Here is a 20,807-nt window from a genome sequence, read left to right on the forward strand (position 1 = left end):
TAATTCATTCCTCTCTCTCTGTCTGTGTTTGTATATGCAAACCAAATCGCCTTATTCGGCTAGCGGGGAGGGCAAAATAATACGTTGAATAATAATCATAATTATTCTCTGTGTGCCCAAACATGCCCGAATTGCATTATGTGTCCTCACACACATGCACACACAGAGATACCGAGCGCCAGATAACGATGTGAAAGCTTTGATTTATCCCATAAATTTTACTCCCCGGGGAGAACTAAAATTTTAGGGCTTTCCGATGCGACGACCATGGTCGTTTTTTCCCTCCGTGCGTGCCCGCACTCACGTTATTCAAATGACGAGCCAGATTTGGGGACTGTATCGTAAAAATGATGGAAAACACCAAGGAGTCATTTCCGTTGAAGAGCACACATGTGCGGGTGAGGGTGATTCGATTTCTTTCCGATCGCAGCAGGCTGCGACGGTCGTCAAAGGTTGGGCACGGTGGGAAGTTGGGTTCTGGGTTACGAATTTCATGAACACTTGTTCACGATTTAGGAAACCGGATTTTTCTCCGTGCAGCTTTTTGCAATGAAACCAGAAAATGTTAAAGCTCGAAACTCACAAAGAATTTCCCAGCACTGGGTGGTGGAAAGCGATTTCCTCGAGAGACGACCAGCGTTTTCTTCCAGATTTGTGTGCGCCGCGCTGCTGGTCCGGAGAAACCGAAAGATAAGATAAAGAAAGCTTCGTTTCGTTTCGTTTCATGCGCCAAAAGTTGTAACTCCGGACCCCGAAAAGAGAATGGAACCGTATAATCCAACCCTTTTAGTCGGATATAAATTTGATAACAATCTCTGCTCTGACCCCCTCAAGAATAAATAGAGACAGGGCATAAAATCATCCCTTGGCGGTAGCATTTCACCCCGCACTCCCGTTCCCAAAAAAGAAGAACGAAATTTCTTTTCTGCACACAAAAAAAAGGAAAAGAAAAGAGGTTGTGAGTATGCATAACATAACCTCACCACTCTTCGGTCCAAAGTCCGAACGCAGCAAACGGTAGGCAAATTGAACAAGTTAATCCACAGAGAGTAAAAAAAGAATCCCCAAAAAAAGAAACCAACTCCACTGAACCGAACAAAAGCTCAAGAAATGCCTTTTGGGAGGACGCGTCGTCGTCGTCGAACAAAGCAGGCTGGGGCCAGGTTGATGGCGGTGGTGAGCGGAACAGAACAATATTACATCGTAAATAAGGTATGGCACTGAGCAGTAGTAGGCCGTGCTGCAGTCCGGAAGTGAGCACATGTTGTCGTGATTTTATGGAATGTTGCAGCAATCTTTTCGAATGTCGTCACGATGGGAGAAGAGAAAAAAAACACCCGGCATGGAAACTTACTTTACAGTGTGCGAGGGAACAATAGAAACTGGCGAAGGTTATCCTGTGGGATTGGGAGGGGTTGGGGGCCATGAATTATAGTTTACAGATTTATAGAGGGGAGTTTATGGTTCCGTTAGGAAATGAGACATTTTTAGGGTTTGTTCAAGTTTTGATTAAAACAGTGAATTTTCTTTGTTCGGGATCCAAACAAAAAGTTTATTTCCAATATGTTCACAGTTGCTCACTTTTTTCAACCAACAACTCAACAATTTCCGAGTAGTTCAACCGCACAGCACCGTGCAGCGCCGTAACGCCACTCTTCGTCTTTGCGTGTAAATTTGCATCCTTCTCAAGTAACAATTTCACGATTTCGACGTAACCACTCAGCGATGCCGCTATCAACGGGGTGCTTCCATTATCAGGTGAAGCCGTATCAACTGTGGCACCGTGCTCGAGCAGCACGGCCACAGTTTCCAAACTTCCACCGAAAACGGCCCAATGAAGTGCGCTCAAGCCCAGCGAGTCGCACAGTTTGTCGACGTTTGCGCCCTTTTGGAGCAACAATTTGACGATTCCGGCGTGACCTTTCGCGGAAGCCGCTATGAGCGGGGTGATGCCGGAGTATTTTGACGTCCAATCAACTGTGGTAGCGAGTTCCAGCAGGGATGTCACTGTTGGGAGATCTCCCCTTAAAGATGCTGCGTACAGTGATTCTGCATTTTCAATATTTAACGCGTCCATTGATGAGTTAAAACAAGAAATAATATTAACTAAATTTACTTTAACAAAAAATTGTAAATTTTCCATATTTATATGCATGCAAAGTAAACACACAAAAGTTGGTAGAAGATTCTGGAAATACAATTCAAAACAGTTACCTATTTGAGAATCGAACTTTATGAATATGGTTTGAACTGAGAAAATTGAGAGTTCCTCGATAAATTGGGAAGAGATTCATGGATCCGTTTTACTGTTTGCAGTTCAGTCCTGATTATCTTAAGTTTGATTTACAAAATGTATCTAGGAACTATAGATAATCTGATTTTTTTCTTATTATTTATTTTCCAATTTTAAAATTAAAGTGGCTGATAGCTTGTACTTCACATTTTGTACATTGTTAAAATCTTGATGTTTAGTGCTTTTTTCGAAAATGCGTGGTCAAGTGAAAATGTTGAGTATTTTAATACATTTGTATCATAGCATTCGTATTGTATGAAAATTTACCGATTATTTGGCACTCCTATTGTAAAAAAAGAAGTAGTACAAAAAAGGAATAATAACTTTTGAAATGTATTAACAAATCCAAAACATTTGATACCTAAACTGCAATATCCAAAATTTTGAAAACTTTTTGAAAAATAAGTAGTTTTGTAAAAATTTTGAGAATCTAAAACAAAATATTACTTTTGAAATGAATGTGAAACTCCTGGTTATTTAATACTTCTACTGTAAACAACTACAATTCTCAATACTTTTTCGGAAAATGCGTACTTTTGTTGAATTGAGAGTTTAAAAAAATATATTACTTGTGAAATAAATGACAAATTCCCGATCAATTAATAAACATATAGCAATCAACGAAAATTGCAGTATTGTTTTCAAAAATACGTATTTATTACGTCATTTTGTTAACATTTTGATTACTTATTTTTTAAATGTATTTTTGTAATCGAAAAATATGAATTAATTCAACCATTTGGTATGAATAATGATTTACTATTTTTTTTTGAGAAACATTTGATTAAAAAAATGATAAAAACGAATTTTGAGAAAATTTCCGATTATTTGATACAAAAACAAGAAATAAAAATTGTGTGAGTATTTTTTCAAAAATACTGTGAATATTTTGAAAACCTTTAATTTAAAAAAAAAATATTATTGTTATTGTAATGTAATATTTTTTCCGATAATTTGATATATATAATATAGTTACTATTTTTACCGAGGTACATTTAATTGCAAAAATACGGAACAAAATAAAATGCATAGCTGACATCGTCCTGATTTGAGAAACGTAAAAAGACAAACATTTTTCATGATTCGATTATCTGAAGTGTTTTTTTTTCGAGCACTTCGTATAATCGAGTCTGAACTGTATTGGGGTAATTTTTTGTATTTCTTGCTTTTTCCAAATCTTGAGAACGAAATTTCGGAATTTTGGGTCTTCGGCCATGTGGTTGGTATTGGTAAGGAAAATCCTGGAAATGGTTACACTCTAAAAAAATTTTATTTTCATTTAAACAAAATAAAGTGATCTGTGCACAAACAATTTTATTTGTTATTTTTTAATCAAAACAGAAAACATTTGGGCATTCTTTAGATGGATATACCTCTAAAACGGTGTACTTTAAAAAAATGTGTTAAGTTCTTTTTGATTTCAAAACCGATTTTGTGTCTTAAATTGAAGCAAATTTTTTTCTGATTGGTTTTTCAATTTTTTCCAAAAATATGATTTTTCCAAGGAAGTGGCTGTTACTGTTATTGTTGTACTGTTTGCCCTTGCTGAGTCATAGATTTTTTTTTCTAAAAAATATTATTTTCAAAAATAATGTTTATGTTTCAAATTCAATGTTTCAATTTCTATACACGATTTTTTCTCAAGTTCTTTTTGAATTCCAATCCGATTCAGCATTTATAATTGATGTTATTTTTTCGAACGTTTTTTCAAAGCGTTCTAATAAAATTTTTATTTCAAAAAGTTGACAACACTGCCAAATATTTTTTGCTCTTGCTATAATAACTTTTTTTTTGTTGTTTGGTCTTAACAAATTTAAGACAAAATCATATTGAAAATTAGAGTTTACAAAAAAGTGTCCACGTGGTTTATGGATGGCCTCAAAACAAATTTGGCATTCAGTCGTGCAGGCGTTTTCAGAACGTTTGGACCTTGGAAAGTTTTTTTTACCAAATTTCAAGGAAACTTAACGTTTATGGCTTCAAGCCCAATAAGGAAGGGGTAAGATAATTGTCGAAAAATGCTACGTAATTTGAGGATATCCCCCAAACAAAATTGCTCAATCAACATCTAAACCGGACCGTTTACAGTCCCAAAATTGTTCCAAAAACATAACCACCCCCACCTCCCCTACACACACACACACATTGATGACCACTTGCAAAACCCATTTGTCCGCAATTTGAGCAAATAAATCGCTGCACCAAAAGTGGACAAAAACAGTTTGAACAAGAGCAAAAAAAAAAAAAACGCACGTGATGCCGCGGCGACACGCATCGAAATTAAATATATGAAAATAAATGTAACCACTTGTCATTTCGCATGGTTTTATTTGCTTCGTCGTTTTTTTTTTTTTTCACTGGTCAACCAAATCGATTGTGAGCGGGAAAAACTGGTTGTGCATACGGAATTTGACCACCGCCGATGTGTGTGTGTTCGGCAGGGTGGATTTTAACGCAATTATTTGAGCAAAAATAAAACACTGGAGGCTTTTTTCGGGGCCCCGGTTCTGGCTTGAGTGAGTTTTGCGTACTGCCTATTTTTTTTTTCTTGCTGCTTTTTCATCCGAAAAAGCTTCTCGCGGAATGTTTGCTCGACCGAGGTGGGTTCTGCACACTCCCCCTTTTCCCACTCTATCCGAACTTCATCATAACGCGATAACAGTCCATTGTGGAGTTGTTTTGGGAGGTGTGGGTGGGGGTAGTGCACCCATTGAAGCGTGTGTTTGCTGTGTGTGTGTGTTAATAATACAGCATCCTTTGAGGGTTTGTGTTGCGTTTTCGCGCGCCACGCTGTTTTCATTCTGGACGAGGAGCTTTGTTTTTAGCTGACCGATTCGCTCCCCGCGTTTTTGTTGTTGTTTATTGTGAGAGGTGGGAGGTGGGGGGTAAAATTAAACAATACGCGAAAAACCAATTGTGCCCGAGGCTGTTCAAACGTGTGTTGAATGCCAGTGCAAAATAATAATGCATCGAGAGGAGTAAAAAAAAAGTCGAACCACGAATCAACATGCAAGCCGCGGCTCCCGGCCACCGGAATTTGATCCGGCTATCGCGCGCTGCATCACTAGAAGAGTAGTAGTTCCGGGGGCATCCCACGTGGCATGTTTTTCAATTATATTTTTTCGCGAAACCCTTTCAAATGGATAATCAAGTGGATAAAGTTTCCACTGTGTGAGGAGAGCCGGAACAATGGCGCACGGGAATTGAAAATAACACTGCAGCAGTAGCAACATCAGCACCCAAAAAAAAGTGGCCATTGGATAGTTCCGATTAATGAAAACAGTTAAATCTGGCAGTGAGACAAATAAAAACGGTATACAGAGGCCGTGTGGTGGGGTGACTTTATCATGTTGATTTCTTCACTCTCTACACAATTTTTTGTAATGATGAATATATTTTTATCAATCATTGAAAAATCTCCTAATTATTAATAATACAATATATTTTTTCCTTAAACAAATCCTTATCGATTTTACAGAGTTTATTTAAACAATCAATTTCGGTTATAATAACTACATTTCGGCTAAATAATTATGAAATTTGTTAACAACTGTCTACACTTGTTTCAACATTTATTATTTTATTTAACTTTTGTCACTTTTGTTTTTAAAAGACCTAATTTTATTGTTTTATTTTTTCTACTTATAATAATAGCTGTTTATGCAATTTAAAAATCTTTTGCAGTTTTTTTTTTGTATCATTGTTGTACTATTTAAACTTCCCGCTAATATTTTTATTTTTTAATCTAATAATTCATTTTTAAACTTGCTTTTTCACATTTTTTGCTAATAAATAACAAAAAATCTACCCTAAAAATATTATTTTCCTTACATTGGCAATGTCACATTGAACCACCAAATTTATTCACTAGAAATTTCAAGTATTCTAGTTGTTTTCTAACGCCAACAGTATCTGAAAACCCTTTGGCAGTGTTGCTAATTATATAAACATGATTTTTTGAAATTAAAAAAAAGCGGCAGCGATTTTTGAATTAATGTTTATAGATTTTTTTCCGAATTTATAAAATAACAATATTTTCAATGTTAAAAAAATTGTAAAATCATTTCGAAAAAAAAAATTAAGAATTAAATCGAGCCTTAGCCTTACGCCGGGTCCGGTGGTTTAGTGGTTAGCGTGGTAGCCTCCAAACCCCAGTATGGCCTGGGTTCAATCCCAGACGAACCCGGACCCCTAGAAATGAGCAGAAACTTGCAACAGAGTCCACAAAAGACCTCGGGGTCGTTAAAGTGGATTGCTTTGCTTTTTTTTTTACCTTTTAAAAGCTCCAAAATTAGTTGTTTGAGACGTTTTAAAAAGTAAGGTCATTAGAGTGTCCCAAGTTTCATACAAGATGATGTTATTGATTTTTGCTTCAACATTTTTTAAGCTGGTTTTCAGCATGAAACTCCTGTTCAATGCAAATTATTTAATTTTTAAAGCTTGAACATGTTGCCAATGAAAAACGACGACTTTCTAAATGACCAGTAAGAACCCAAGTAACAATTTAAGTTTTGATCCTTTCCTGAAGAGATATTCAAGTTATCTTAGCCAAAAATGATCATAAAGCTAACTTATCTCCAGAACAACAATAAATCAGCATTAAACCTGAGTTAAGAGCAAAGTGGACTATTTTAGGAGGTTATCAAGAGCTTTTATCAGGAGTTATCTGAAACTAAGCAACTTTAACGTTGATTTTTACAACACTCTGTAAATGGTCTTAATTACCTTTATAAAACTTGTTTGCAAGCTTCTTGAATTTATTAACTTATAGAAGAGCTCTTCATGACTGTAATAAAGTATTCTTAAACTTGTAAGCTCTTGTTGAAGATAAAATAGATTTGTCGAAGTGAAACAGGTTCTTAATTTTATTTCGTAAATTCCATTCATTCTTTATGAATAAAATCACAATTGACAAAAGAACTTTAGCTTAAAATGATAATTATATTATACAAACAAAATTAATATTACTGCGACTTAATGCAGCCGATCTAATGGTAAAATTCATGCCATGGAAATTTCACTGATTGATTTCCTGAGATACCTCGAAAAAATATGGACCGTAGGAGTAAATCATTAAAAAAAACATTGATTTTAATTTTTTTGAGGAATTTTGTTCGCCAATACCAACATGGCTACCATTTTTCGCCGTTATTTTTCATGTTAATATGGCTGATCTTATTAAAACTATTATTTCTTACTTAAAGCTCTTGTGAAACTATTTTTTCTTGAGAAGCTCTTATCCTAGCCTCTTTAAGAGTCATGTTTCTAGAAAAGCTCTTGTTCAAGATTGAGTAAGAAGTCAAAGGCTGATGTAAGCTTTAAAGAGGTTTTGATCCAGAGCAAAAGGCGTAGTACTGCGACCGTAGTGCATGCATACATTAGTTCGCAGAAAGTAGATCCGACAATAAATCTCTGAATTTCTTTTCCCTAGCTAAATAAAAACAAAGGTTGTGATTTTTTCAATTCAATTTATTTATTTGTTGTAAGTGGGGCAAATCATCGTTTCTCACACATGTTTTTCTTACATGGAAGAATTTGTCATCCATCATTAAATAATTTAGCCAAAACATCGCTGTTTTTTTTAATTTTTGATAACGAACACAACACCACCAATCCGAGGGACGAGTTTATTATCTTCTCGAAAGGTTTTATCTGGACTGGTCCTCGAATGTTCTGTCGCTGCTTCCGTTGAGACGTCGATGAGGAAACGCCAAAAAAGTTCCGTACCAGGACAAACGGATAGAAGAGAGGTCCCACTAAGCCGGGCGTTGGTGACTTCTGCAAACAAATCCGGATCGACACGATCTTCAACCAGTTGACCAGCGAACCTGAACTGTGGCCACGGGAGTGGCGGCCATAATGGCGATTCGCGTGCTGCTCGATCACGACGTGTCGGAGTGAAATGTTTTGCTGGACACGCATGCTAACGAATTCGGCTTGCACCCGACCTCGTACACTTTTCCGAAGGTGAAAATCGTAACGTCCACGCGTGATTCGGATTACGAAAAAACGTAATTCTCGGAATTAGCACTTAGACACTAAACCGAACGACAGCGACATCTTGTACGAATGATTTGCGAATGTGAGTGATTTGACAGATCAAATTCAAACAATCTGGAAATATGCTTTCATAAAGCGAATTAGTTTCAATTGAGTTTTAATGCAGTTTTGGGAAGTTAAGTTGTCTTGAAATTAACCTCTTTGGGATAACTTTAAGTAAAAAAACTAGGTGTGGCATAAAACTATGTTCCATATTCCTAAAATAGTCTTGAAGATTATTTGAAGATATTGTTAAAATATTCGTATCATAAATCCAGAATGTTTTGTTTAATGTTTGCATAAAACTGAGAAGTAATTTTCAAAGCTTTTATAAAACTTGTTAAGACAAACAAGCATTCTCTTTGTTACTTGGGAACATTATTGAGAAACCCCTAGATATGATTTAAATTGGGCGAATTGAACTAATGTTTGAATATAAACATTAATAATAAATTGATAAATATGATATATTTGTTTGAAAAGGTGGTCATGGTAATTTTTCAATGAATCGCAAATCGCGAGTTCTAAACTATTGTTGGTATTTTTCCGCTGTCGCTATCCGGGAAGAGCTCGAAGGTATTCGCTACATCGCGTTTTTGGGACACCCTATTGGTCTTCACTTTTACAGCTTAGAGTCACAATTTTATAATTAACTGGCAGCACTGCAATTTTTTTTTACCACCATAAACATAATTGAGAATTTCCTAAAATGGTTACATTCCGTTATTGTATTGTTTGTGTGACATAGCGTTAGGTATGGGTATTTTCAGATTGCAACTATTTTTTCTGTGAATTCCTATGCGAAACTTGAATTTTTACCGAAGACACCAAATCGATAAATCCGCATTTTTGAAGATATTGAATTTTTGAACATTTGTTTAACCTTTTTCATGGAGAGCTTCTAAATTGTATGGAGACTTGAATTGGCGAACTAATTTTGCAGATTTTCTTCTCTGGTCTTTGCAAAAATACTTAGAACAAATCCTAATCAGCCTAATAAAAAATGCGAAAAATGTTAGTTCTTGGAAAAACTGCTCTGATTGAAAATAAAAACATTGAAATTTTAAATAAAAATAACTGAACGGACATTCACGTCAATTTTAAAAGTATCTTATTAATTAAATTTATGTCAAAAACCATTCCTACGATTTTTTTCGATTGATAGACATATTCAAGGACGTATTAGACTACGCCAAACAAACAAAGAAACAAACTTTTTGAGAGTTTGGCAGTTTGCCTGCATTTTTGCATTTGTTTGCAAAAACGTCAGGCGGCATACGTTGCATTGTTTGCCAGTATGGCAAACTATCAAACACGAAAAAGTGCGGGTTTGTTTGTTTGTTTGTCATAGTCTAATACGTCCTTCAGAAAAATAAAATTTAACGTGAAAAATATCAATTCTTCAATCAAAAAGATTTTAAACACGTCTAAAGAGTTCAAAAAAAGTTCAAAAAAATCATAAAAAAAAGCAGTGTCATGCTTTAACAGACGCCTACACGGATAGAAATCTTGTAAGCAAATCCAGTAACTCTGTGTTATTGAATTCAACAACATTGAAATGTTTCTAAAATCTTCAACATTTTTTTCGATTTCGTTGTAAATGTTTTCAAAAATGATAGTTCCCAAAATTGGATATTTTTTGACGATTTTAGAAACATTTCAATGTTGTTGAATTCAATAGCATAGAAATACTGGATTTGCTTACAGGATTTCTATCCGTGTACTTTTCCTACTTTTCCTTTTGAAAAAATAAGACAATTATAATAAAACACATAACAAGATAAGTATGTTGGCCATATTGAAAAGAATGTTTAAATTGAGCAATAAAGCAGTAAATAAATAAAGAAAATTTTGCCATTTATGCTTACTAAATAAAGATTCTTCACGATATTCAAATTCCGTTTCCAAAATCACTCCAATCCGCCTGATCATCGAGGGCCTCCCAGTGACTCCCAATGGAGCACCCGCAGTCGAGCAGTTTTTGACAGTTCGCTCCATAAGAAATACATTGTAGAAAAAAGCAAAAACTGCTCGAATGGAAATGCTCCATTCCACCGCCCTTTCCCCTCCATCCCCTAAAAGGGATTCGAGCTCCCACTCGAAACCAAAAAAAAATCGAAGAGCTGCTTGACCGATGGTGCGTTATGGGGTAATATTGCGAGAATTTCGCACGCATCAGGAATTTTCGGGGCTCGGACCTACCCGTGGGCCAGAAATGTGGAGGAGGAGCTGATCCCCCAGCGGCAGTGGGCGATGAAAAGAATTTTTCATCAGAACAGCAACACTAGCAGGCTCGCGCCCTGGGATGATCCAAGAGTGTCGTCCGGTCCAAGTAGGCTGGCGGGGTTGGTTGACGTTTGAGGGCCGCGCCGCGACGGCTGAAATGGACGATTCTTCACGCTTCATGGTTCGCTAGCGATGGCACCAAAGCGAGACGCGACGGGACAGTGCAGTCGGTGAAAAGGGGGGAGGGTGGGACCCAAGCTGTTAATTCGGTGTTCTGGGGATTGCAAAAAAATTGTCCACTTTTTTTTGGTTGGGGAAAATCGGCCTGGAGTAAAAAGAAGCTGTGGCGGAAGTTGGCATTGAAAAAGCCAGCAGTGTTGGGATAAAGTGATGAGCTTTTACTACACTCATGTGTGGGATTTTTTCTGCGTCTTGACCGGAGGTTATCAACGGACAAATGAGCCACGAATATTTCATCGAATGGTCGGATATGATAAATTTATCCGGCTTTTTATATATAAATAGCTCACAGGTGCTTAATCGCTGTGGCAATAAATTGCGAAATGTCAGCACTTTTTTAACAGACGATTATTCATACAACCGTCGCATGAAGGTTAAAATATCTTGCTCATTTAAAAAAACTCTTTCAAAGAAAATTTTTTAAGCTTCTTATTCATTTTGATTACAATTACATACGAACTTCAGCACAGCACAGCTTGATCAAAACCAAAGTAATTAAGTCCCATACAAAGGCCTACTATGTCAATGTCTCTTACATTCTACGCTTCACTTTGAAGTCCTTGTTAGGATTTAAAAAAGGGATTACTTTTGATCTGATGTTCCCAGAACGATTCCATTCCAGCATTCCGCTCGATTCCATTCCAGCATTCCACTCGAGCCGAATCGATAAATTTTAAACACTTTTACTATCAATTTCCAATTAAAGAGCAATTAATCTCCGACCCGGTATCAATTCCGGTATCTAACCCAAGCTCGATTGTGCACACCCGGGATGTTCCTTTGAAATATCACTCCGACAATCGTTCCGAACGATCCAGCACACAAAACCAACCTCCAACCCCTTGCCAACACCATCAAAGTAAAACGCCACAGGTACACATTCCCACACCCACACACTCCAATTCACACACACACAGACACATTCACAGAAAGCGAGAGAGAAAGAGCACACCGTCGAACCATTCATTCACATTTATTGTTTGTTATTGTTTAATCTAAATACAAATTGAACATATCGTCGTCGTTCAATTTATTTTCCCGCCTAAAAGCCCGCCACCCCGCGCGCCGCTGTCTGTATCTGTGTGTGTGTGTGCACTCCACGTTCCACCGAACCGAATACCAATTCCGAACTCCCCCACCCCCTCTCCACCCACGCCGGTGGCATTTTCCGGGAAACGATTCCCGTTTTGTGTTGTTTTACCACTTCTTGCCTCACCAGGTGCACCTGTTTTCCACCGGTTTCCCTGCAGCAGAGCCGCAGCTTTTTTTTTTGCTGTGCCGCACAAACCAATAACACAAAAACCGGAATGATAACAAAAAAAACGCGAGCGCGATTTTATGGTGAACCTGCACTGGTGAAAAATTACGTGGAAATTAATGTAAAATAATTCGATTTGGTGCGCCAAAATGAAAGGTAAACAGTGCTTGCTAAGAATAACACTTTTTCGAGGGAGATGTTTTGCGATTTTGATTACCTCTGAGTTTGCAAAAAACAGGAGGGCTGAGAAATCATACGTCGAATTGCATGTAAATTTACGTTAAAACGTAGTTTTTGAACTATTCAGAAATTACACTTCAAAGCATTCCAAAAAACGAAATCTTCTGTTGATTAACTGCATAATACCATACAATTAGACTTTGATGAATTTTGGTCATACATGAAATTTCATGTAACCATACATCAAATTGCATGTAAATTTACGTTGAAGGTTGATTAGATTTGAAACACTGCAGTCTTTGAACTATTCAGAAATTATGCTTTGAAGCAACCCAAAAATTATAAAAAAATGTTGTTTGATGGCAAATTACCATTCAATTACATTTTGATCATACATAAAATTGCATGTAAATTTACATGAAGCTTTCATTCCCACGTAATCATTATGATTTAGACATTTTTAAAATAAGACAAACATTTACTGAAACAATTAGCAAATTACTAGCTTCAAGTAAATTTACACACCATTCCGTGTAATTCTACCCGCTCATTTTCCACCGTGTCGATTAGATCCGTGTGTGTGCTCTTTTATTTTATTTTCTCGTATTTCCCACAAACGGCGCGGTTGGCTTGTTTTATTTACTGCGGGTTTTCTCCCCCCTGCCCGCTCGTATCATCCCGACACACAGACAGAAAAAAAACCCGATCCCAACCCGGGATCCCGGAAAATTCTTCAACACCTCCAACCAACCAAACCAAAACCGTCCTTTATCGGGACAGTCAATCGAAAGGATATTACGACACGGTTTCTCACCCTTCGATGGAAGTTGCTTTTTTTTGTTTTTGCGCCAAACCTTCGCCTGGTCAACCCCGGGTGGAAAACATAGCAAGCTGTGAAAAGAGCGGGTGGGGGGCGAAAATCCTAATTTTCCTTCGTGTTTCTCGTTACACTCAATCTTCTTCTTTCCCCTCGTCGTCGTCGCTCACGTCGGTTCGTGGTCCAAGTGGCTGACCAAACCAGACGTCGACGTCCAGCTCCCGGGCAATCCTGAGCAGACGATAGAGATTAATTTAATTTATTTCTCATCCTTTAACTTTTTCCTCTTCTCCTTTTTTTCTCTTCCAGAGCATTATCACATATTTGTCGGTGATCTCAGTCCGGAAATCGAAACGCAGACACTCAAAGATGCCTTCGCTCCTTTTGGGGATATATCGTAAGTATAGCATGCCATGAAGCACTCACCTTTTACTACACGCCAACTGCCGTGTGACGTTTTCGTTCGTCCTTGAGCGCCAAATCCAAGTGGGCGAGAGCTCGCCTGCAAAAGTCAACCTACTACGATTGTCGGAGGAGGAGGAGGAAAAAAAAAGAAAAACCGGGAAAAACTTTGGGACGACTAATTTTCGTGATAAAAATCAGCTTTGTTAGAGCGAGAGAGAGAGCGGGTCAACTTTTGCATTCCCCCAACGGAATGGAAATGTCCAAAATCCCTTTTCCCCCACCCACTCGAGTGGATGATTTCCGCTTTGTGAGTGTTTTTCCCGATCAAGGGGAGATTATTAGTTTCACTCTGCGCGCGGAAAGAGCCACTAGTTTAGATCGAGCCATTTCAGATAGTGCAAAAGTTCTGACCTTTTTTTTTGTTGCGGGGGAGTTTGAATTCGATTTTTGGGAATCCTAATTCCGGGTAGGAATGTGGCGCAGGCCAATCGATGGAGTGACTTCTACTTGATGAAGTTCTTGGGGAGAATCGGAAAGGATCAAACCCGTCCTGTTATTATCTGTGAGTATCGAAAACGGGAAATTGACTGGACTGATCGAGGGTGCGATTGTAGGGAATGAAAATCTAAATTAAACGTGTCTTTTGAAATTGTCAGCTGTTACTAAAAATTACATTCAATAAAATAAACAACTTTAAGAGAACTGATTTTGCGTAGTTTTCTTCATCTGTCATATAAACTTGCTTGTTCCGCCATTTTTTTTTATTATTCCTTCAAAAAATTTTGACTAAACAGTAGATCATTATTTTTTCTTTTTGGAATCATCCTTATAAGTGGAAAAAGTTTTGCAAAAATCCAAAAAAATATCCATCTGTTTTGATGAACAATCTGGTATCTAACTTTTGTTGCTATTTCCAAGCAACCAGGAAATTATCTACAATTATTAAATAAATTTTTAAGTCCTTTTTTTAATGAATGATATCTTTTCAGTTTTCATTTTAATTGAAACTGACAATATATCAAGCAACTAAAGTCACAGATTTTTGCATTTAAAATAATTGATAAAATTGATATTTTTTAAAATAAAATGATTTCAATAAAAGCCCATTTCAAATGCTAGTAATGAGTTTATATAGCCAATTATTATTATGATTCAAACCCATTTTTACATGATTTTTTCAGGTACACTGAAGTAAAAAAGTACCACATTCCTAAATTCTTGGAATTTTGCCTCCTTTTCTTATTAAGTCATCCAAAAAACCCGATTACTAAATTAGGAAAGGAGCCAGAATTCCTAGAATTTAGGAATTTGGTACTTTTATTTTTTTCAATTTCAGTGTAAGTCTACGATTTGCAAACAAGCATAAAAACTTCAAAAAAGATTTATTTTTGAAAAAACTGAATATCAAATACTGACGTTTTTCACTTGAAATTTGAAATTTTAAAACTTTCATATCTTGCTTTTGTTGGTTTTTGGTACCACCTTTAGTAAAGGAGCTATTAGACTATGGCAAATAAACAAACAAACTTTTTAACAGTTTTACAGTTTGCCTGCTGAGCAGTTCTCTAGGATTTCGGTCATTCGATTTTTTTTTTGTATTTTTTAATCAGACTGAAACTTTTTTGGTGTCTTCGGTATGCCCAAAGAAGCCATTTTGCATCATTTGTTTGTCCATATATATTTTTTTTGTTTGTTTGCCATAGTCTAGTATCCCCTTAAGAGTCCCCGAGGAGAAATGCCCAAAGAAGCCATTTTGCATCATTAGTTTGTCCATATATTTTTTTTTGTTTGTTTGCCATAGTCTAGTATCCCCTTAAGAGGCATTAAAAACACAAAAAATCGTGGTGGACCAATATGGAAAACATCTCAAGAATTTTCCTTTAAATTTCTTATTTTCTCCAGTTTTAATCAGTAGCAAATATTTTTAAAATTTATTTTGCCCACCCCCCAAAATATTGCCTAAAAATCAGGAGACAAAATATTTAATTTTGTTTTCAAAAACCTCTGAAATTTCAATGAGAACAGACTTGCAGTTAACTGAAAACAATTTTAAATTAATTTTCATGAGTTAGAAAACAACTTTTGATTTTTTGCGAAATTTCTATGTACAATAACACAACATTTTATTAATGTTTTAATTTTTTTAATTGTTTAGATGTTACAACCTTGGCTTTTTATTTTATTTTCTTTCGCCTCCTTCTCGATTTGTCCGGTGTAAACAGACATAAATTAAACACTGAAGCAATTTGCTTATTTTTTAGGCAATAAAATTTCCTGAAACATCATATAAAGAGAACAATAAGAAAAAAATAAATTTGAAAACGCAATTCTAAAACCCTATTTTATCTTTTTTTTTGTCCGAAATTGTTATTTTTTCGCATTTTTCATCTGATTGTTATTAAAATTTTGAATTGAATTCTTGTGAATTCTTGAATTAGAATCATTTCAAAAATATATCCTTTATAAAATGACAAAGAGAAAAAAAAATATTTCACTTCGTGCATTTAAAAACTGAAACTCTTGCGTTTTCTTAAATTTGCATTTTGGTTAAATTTGAAATCTAAATTTTGGAGAATTGAGTTATCAAGTTGGGAACAAAAATCACAAACATTTAAAAATCATGTTCTTTGCTTTAATTTTAATCAAAATACTAAACTGTGTACATAAATTCAAAACCTTTTACAATTTTATTCAAAAAAGAGATTAACTAAAAAGTGTTCTACGAAAGTTTACTGAAATAAGATAACAAAAGGTGACATTTCCCTGAAACCAGCAAAAAGATTAAAATAAAATTTTCATTAAAAAAATATAAATAAATGCAGAAATCAATTCAAATAATGAAAACATTTTGAATATTGTTGCTCAAACATGAAACTTTTTGCATCATTAACCAGAAAAACAAATGTTTAAAATTCAGTCTGTGAAAAATTTATGTTACATAATTGATCTAGAAGTAGAAAGGAGGAGGATTTCACAGGCATCAATTATCTTTAACAAAACACATTTTCATGAATTTACATGTTGTTATTTGACTAAATGTTAAGACTTATTTTTCGATTGCAAATCAAGTTTTTTCTTTAATCTGAGAACTTTTTTTTAGAAATATAAAAGCATATAAAATAAAATTTAGGGAAATTCGAAATTGTGCAAGTTATTTGCTTCATAAGATTTTTATAAGTGCATACATTTTTTTATTTTTTTTTACTCTTCTGTCAAAAATTCAATTCATACGGATTTTGAACGTTTACCATTATTTTTTATGCATAGCTGGAAACTCGTATGTAAAAATGCTATTTGTTTTTTAGATGTTAATAGCCGCGAGTTGATTTTGGTGTTTTTGATCGTTTGGTTTCCAGCGAAAAAATACAACACTTATTTGTTTGCCAGATTGCTATGGCAAACAAATGATGTTAAATATAGTTTTAGGCATGAGAAATGTCAATTGAAAAAATGCTTTCAATTTTTTTGATTTTGGGGAGATATTTTTGAAGACATTTTCTATTAACTCGTGATTATTCAAGTCCAATAAGCTTGTTTCAAACACTTTTTTATGATTTTTGATTTTTTGAACAAACCTGTAGTTTTGACTTTCCGAAGTTCGAAAGCCTTTAAAATCGAATCTTGTTTTTCCTATTATTCTTATTATTTAAGCAAAACCGTACATATTGCTTCTTATATCTGATTCGAATTCCCGGACGCTTCGAAACCCGGACACCTCATCATGTTTCATGGGATTCGCAGCACAACAAGTCTTTTGAATTTTAAATTTCTGTTGAAAATTGGTATTTGCATACATTTTCTTAAAACTGACTGTTTATACTACATCCTGATGATATTTCTATATTTCCTACTTGTTACATGATTTTTTTTTGGCCAGCTATAACAAAAATGATATGCTACTAAGTGTCCGGATTTCGAATCATGACGTTATTCCTTAATCGAAAAAATGATTATCGTGCTAATATAACATGCTATTTTTGGCTGAATTTTAAACTTGGCTGTATCGTCAAACAACCAAAAATCCGTAAGGCTTCTTTGACTAGCAATTTTAACTTTAAGGTTTGATCGATACAAAATTTGAATATCATTCCAAAACTTCTGTCAAATTAGTAACGATTTCAATATGCATATTATCTCCCACAATCACAACATCTCCCATCAATGTTTTGCCCCTGATTTCCAACCCTTAATTTGGATCAAAAGCCAGAGATAATAAAACCCAACCCCAAGTCATTCCGCAAATGTCTCGTCCTGTTCCAGTCCTGTCCCCCCTCATCACGGAAAAGCAATTCCAACAAACATTTCCCGAGCCCCGAAAAACACGATTTTTGAATGTTTTCCCATTTTCGAGGTTATCTCTCTCTCGTCCTCGTCGTTGTTCCGCGATGTTATCTGTTCGAGGTTCCACCTCTGGACGAATTTGTGATTAGACACGACAAAAATTAGCCCGCCCCAAAATCAGTGAGTGTTAATCAAATCTCCGTTCGACACGAGACACGGCGACCTCTTTTTCGGGCGGGCGTTTGTGACACGACCTGACCGTGTGATCCATCTCCCAACTCAAAATTCCTCACGAACCGCGCGACGACAACCCCGCAAAAGTTTGGGACAGATGCGCGCCCTTTTGTTTTAGTTTTGTTATTGAATTAGTTTTCATCACACTTATCATCAGCCATACATCTTGATACACGTCTTCTGTCCCCCCCCCCTGGTGGCAGGCAACCGGCAGCACATGACAGAGCGGGATTAGGTCGTGTGACGAGCGAGTTGATCCTAGCAATCCTGGCAACGACGACGTTGTCATCTCGGTTGGAATCCGCACCCGCAAAAGACTCATCGCAGTTACCTTAGATTTTCCTCGCTGGAAAGGAGGGGTGGTGTGGTAATGCTTGTTGTAATAAAACAAATACATATACGAGCAGCACAGCGCAGCCTCCTAAGATGGATTATCCTTTCAAATTTTGAGGAATATATGATGTGTGTGTTGTATTATGACGACGTCTTTATAGCCTGCTTTGCGGTAGCCTAGTTACCGATAATTTTTCGAGGTTAGGAATGTTGTTATCTGCGCTCGTTGCCTCTGGACCTCCCCCCCTTTGAAGAAGCAGGATTATCCTGGCTTTCTGGTTGACGACTTTTAAAAGAGGGTCGATCCTTCAGCATTTCATGAGAACAATGCACGACAAGGATGACACACACGAAATTCGCCAGCAAGTTGGTGTGCCCCACAGCAAATGAATGCTGATTTATCAACCGAAATCGCAAATAAGGGGTGGTTTCGCCTCGCTTCCAAGATAAACAAGAAAATTGAGTTTGGCGAACTATACGGCAAGCAAGCTCTTCTGATGGTTTGGGGTTTTGGAGAGTGAGGGAAACTCATCCCTTTTACAGTCGCCGCCACCCGCCACCCAGTGCCAAACCCCGGCGCTGGTGACACTCTGGTGACAATGGCGAAGGGATGAAGAAGCAAAAGTGTTTGTTGCCTGAACCGAACGATGATGAATGTTTGCCTGGGGAATACTTTGGCTCCTAATTAGATTACGGCGAGGGATTATGGGCAACAATTAGCCCCTTGGCACTCTGTTTGATGGTAATGAGTGTACGAGTTGGTGTGTGTGTGTGTGTTTGTGTGGATCGGCAAATTATATATAGTAGGCGGTGACGAATCAATTTGGGACACGTGACGGTACGGCGTACGGGTGCGATCAAAGCAACCCGCGTGAGCTTGGTAATATAATTTGCCGGTGCTAGATTGGGTCCAGAACTTCTGGCATCTTGGGTAAAATCTTGATGATTGAGATTCTTGATGAAAGTCATTAGACTAATGTCTTGAATTACGCAAACTGCTTGATATTGAGGGCTGACAAATTGAGATCATCATATTTCTATACAGTATTTTTTTTTTTGGATTCACCTTGATTTCACAAAAACGAAACAAAAAAAAACAATCCAGCAGGTATATTAGTGTTGTAACCATTTCGCGTGAATATCTCACCTCACAAGGTAAAGCCAAAAAAAAACCTCGAGGAAATCCCGTGCTTTTATATTTGCCACAATTTTGTTCCACCTCTTGGGAAGGTGTTGGGCTTTAAGGTTCTTTTTTGGTCGGTTTCTGGGTTGGGGAAAGCGGATTTTTTTTATATTGAAGAAAATTGGAAGTGGGAAGAAGGGTGCCGATTGGATTGAGGTAACCAGGTTGGTTGAATTGGTACAGGGAACCATTCGGTGGCAACCTGCCAGGAAGGAAATGTTCCTGCTTCAAAGGACGGTGGATTGTGGAGTAGATTTTTAAAGTCTTAAAGCTTTTCAAAACATGCGAAACTTCAAACAAACTTGTAAAGCATTTAATTCAGATTATTTACACTATTTTGAAAAAAAAATCTTGAGAATATACGTCACTTAATTCACTTCTAGATGATAATTGCCTTTTTCGTAAGAATTATCTGAAATTCTATTTGAATTTTATTAACATCATTTGACAATGTTCTCAGATGAGAAGAACTTCTTTCAAATATCGCTCTACACCTGTACTCCATAGGCGAGCAATTATCTGCAAAATCGTTAAAATATTCAATATTACGCCATTTTAGTCTTGCTTTCAAAAATTTCTAAATATTGTATTCGAAAAGATCAGAAAATTTCACAAATGTTTTATTTTTTTAAACATTGAAAATTGGACCAATAGTTGCTGAGATATTGGCTGTTTGAGTGAGATTTTTAAAACTTCAATTTACCTGTTTTTGTTCCTTATATCAGTTGTATTTTGGCAATCAAAGGTCCAGTCTTCAATGTTTCATTATAGGTAATAAATCTGAACCATTTGAAAAAAAAAAAACCGAAAAAGTCGCATTTAAAAAAAAGTAAAGTACTTTTTGATTGCAAATTTGAAATATCCCTATTATTTCCTAAAAAAATACAAAAATCTAAACTCGCCGACAGAATGATTTGGGAAATTTTTGGAAAATTGATTTTCATAAGAAAAAACATGATTAAAAATAGGATAAACACAATTTTTCGTGTAGCTTTTAACTTAAAAGTCAATACTTACAACTTTGCCGAAGGTACCAAATCGATCAGAACATTTCTATCTATCTCGAAAAAGTGCTTGTTCCTACGGCAGAGTTGCCAGATTTTCAAATTGAGCAATTTTTCTCAAAATCTGATTATTTTTTTTGATAAGTTCGAATGTTTTGGTTTCGTTTTTGTCTGCTTCCCATTTTCGAAACATTGGTTCTAGTTTTGTCAACTCATTTTACAACAAAGTTGACAAGGGACCATCCATAAACCACGTGGACACTTAAGGGGGGGGGGGGTGGGTTGGCGATTGTCCACGCTCCATGCAAAAAAAG

The 20,807-nt window shown here is 36.2% G+C and overlaps 2 protein-coding genes across 5 annotated transcripts in view; one reads left to right on the forward strand and one right to left on the reverse strand.

Moving 5' to 3' along the window:
* LOC120422115 (cytotoxic granule associated RNA binding protein TIA1-like) overlaps positions 1–20,807 on the forward strand; it is a 610,909-nt gene that overhangs the window by 468,406 nt on the left and 121,696 nt on the right. For all 4 annotated transcript variants that reach the window (XM_052711638.1, XM_052711639.1, XM_052711636.1 and 1 more), the window contains one exon: positions 13,363–13,450. In XM_052711638.1, the coding sequence (XP_052567598.1) occupies positions 13,363–13,450 (88 nt within the window). The remainder of the gene's footprint in view (positions 1–13,362; positions 13,451–20,807) is intronic.
* Positions 1,075–2,088, reverse strand: LOC120422120 (ankyrin repeat domain-containing protein 1-like). The gene has a single exon (XM_039585490.2). The coding sequence runs from the start codon at positions 2,075–2,077 to the stop codon at positions 1,568–1,570; it is 510 nt and encodes a 169-aa protein (XP_039441424.1). The 5' UTR covers positions 2,078–2,088; the 3' UTR covers positions 1,075–1,567.

Source organism: Culex pipiens, chromosome 1 (genome assembly GCF_016801865.2).
Source record: "Culex pipiens pallens isolate TS chromosome 1, TS_CPP_V2, whole genome shotgun sequence".
Lineage (NCBI taxonomy): Eukaryota > Metazoa > Arthropoda > Insecta > Diptera > Culicidae > Culex > Culex pipiens.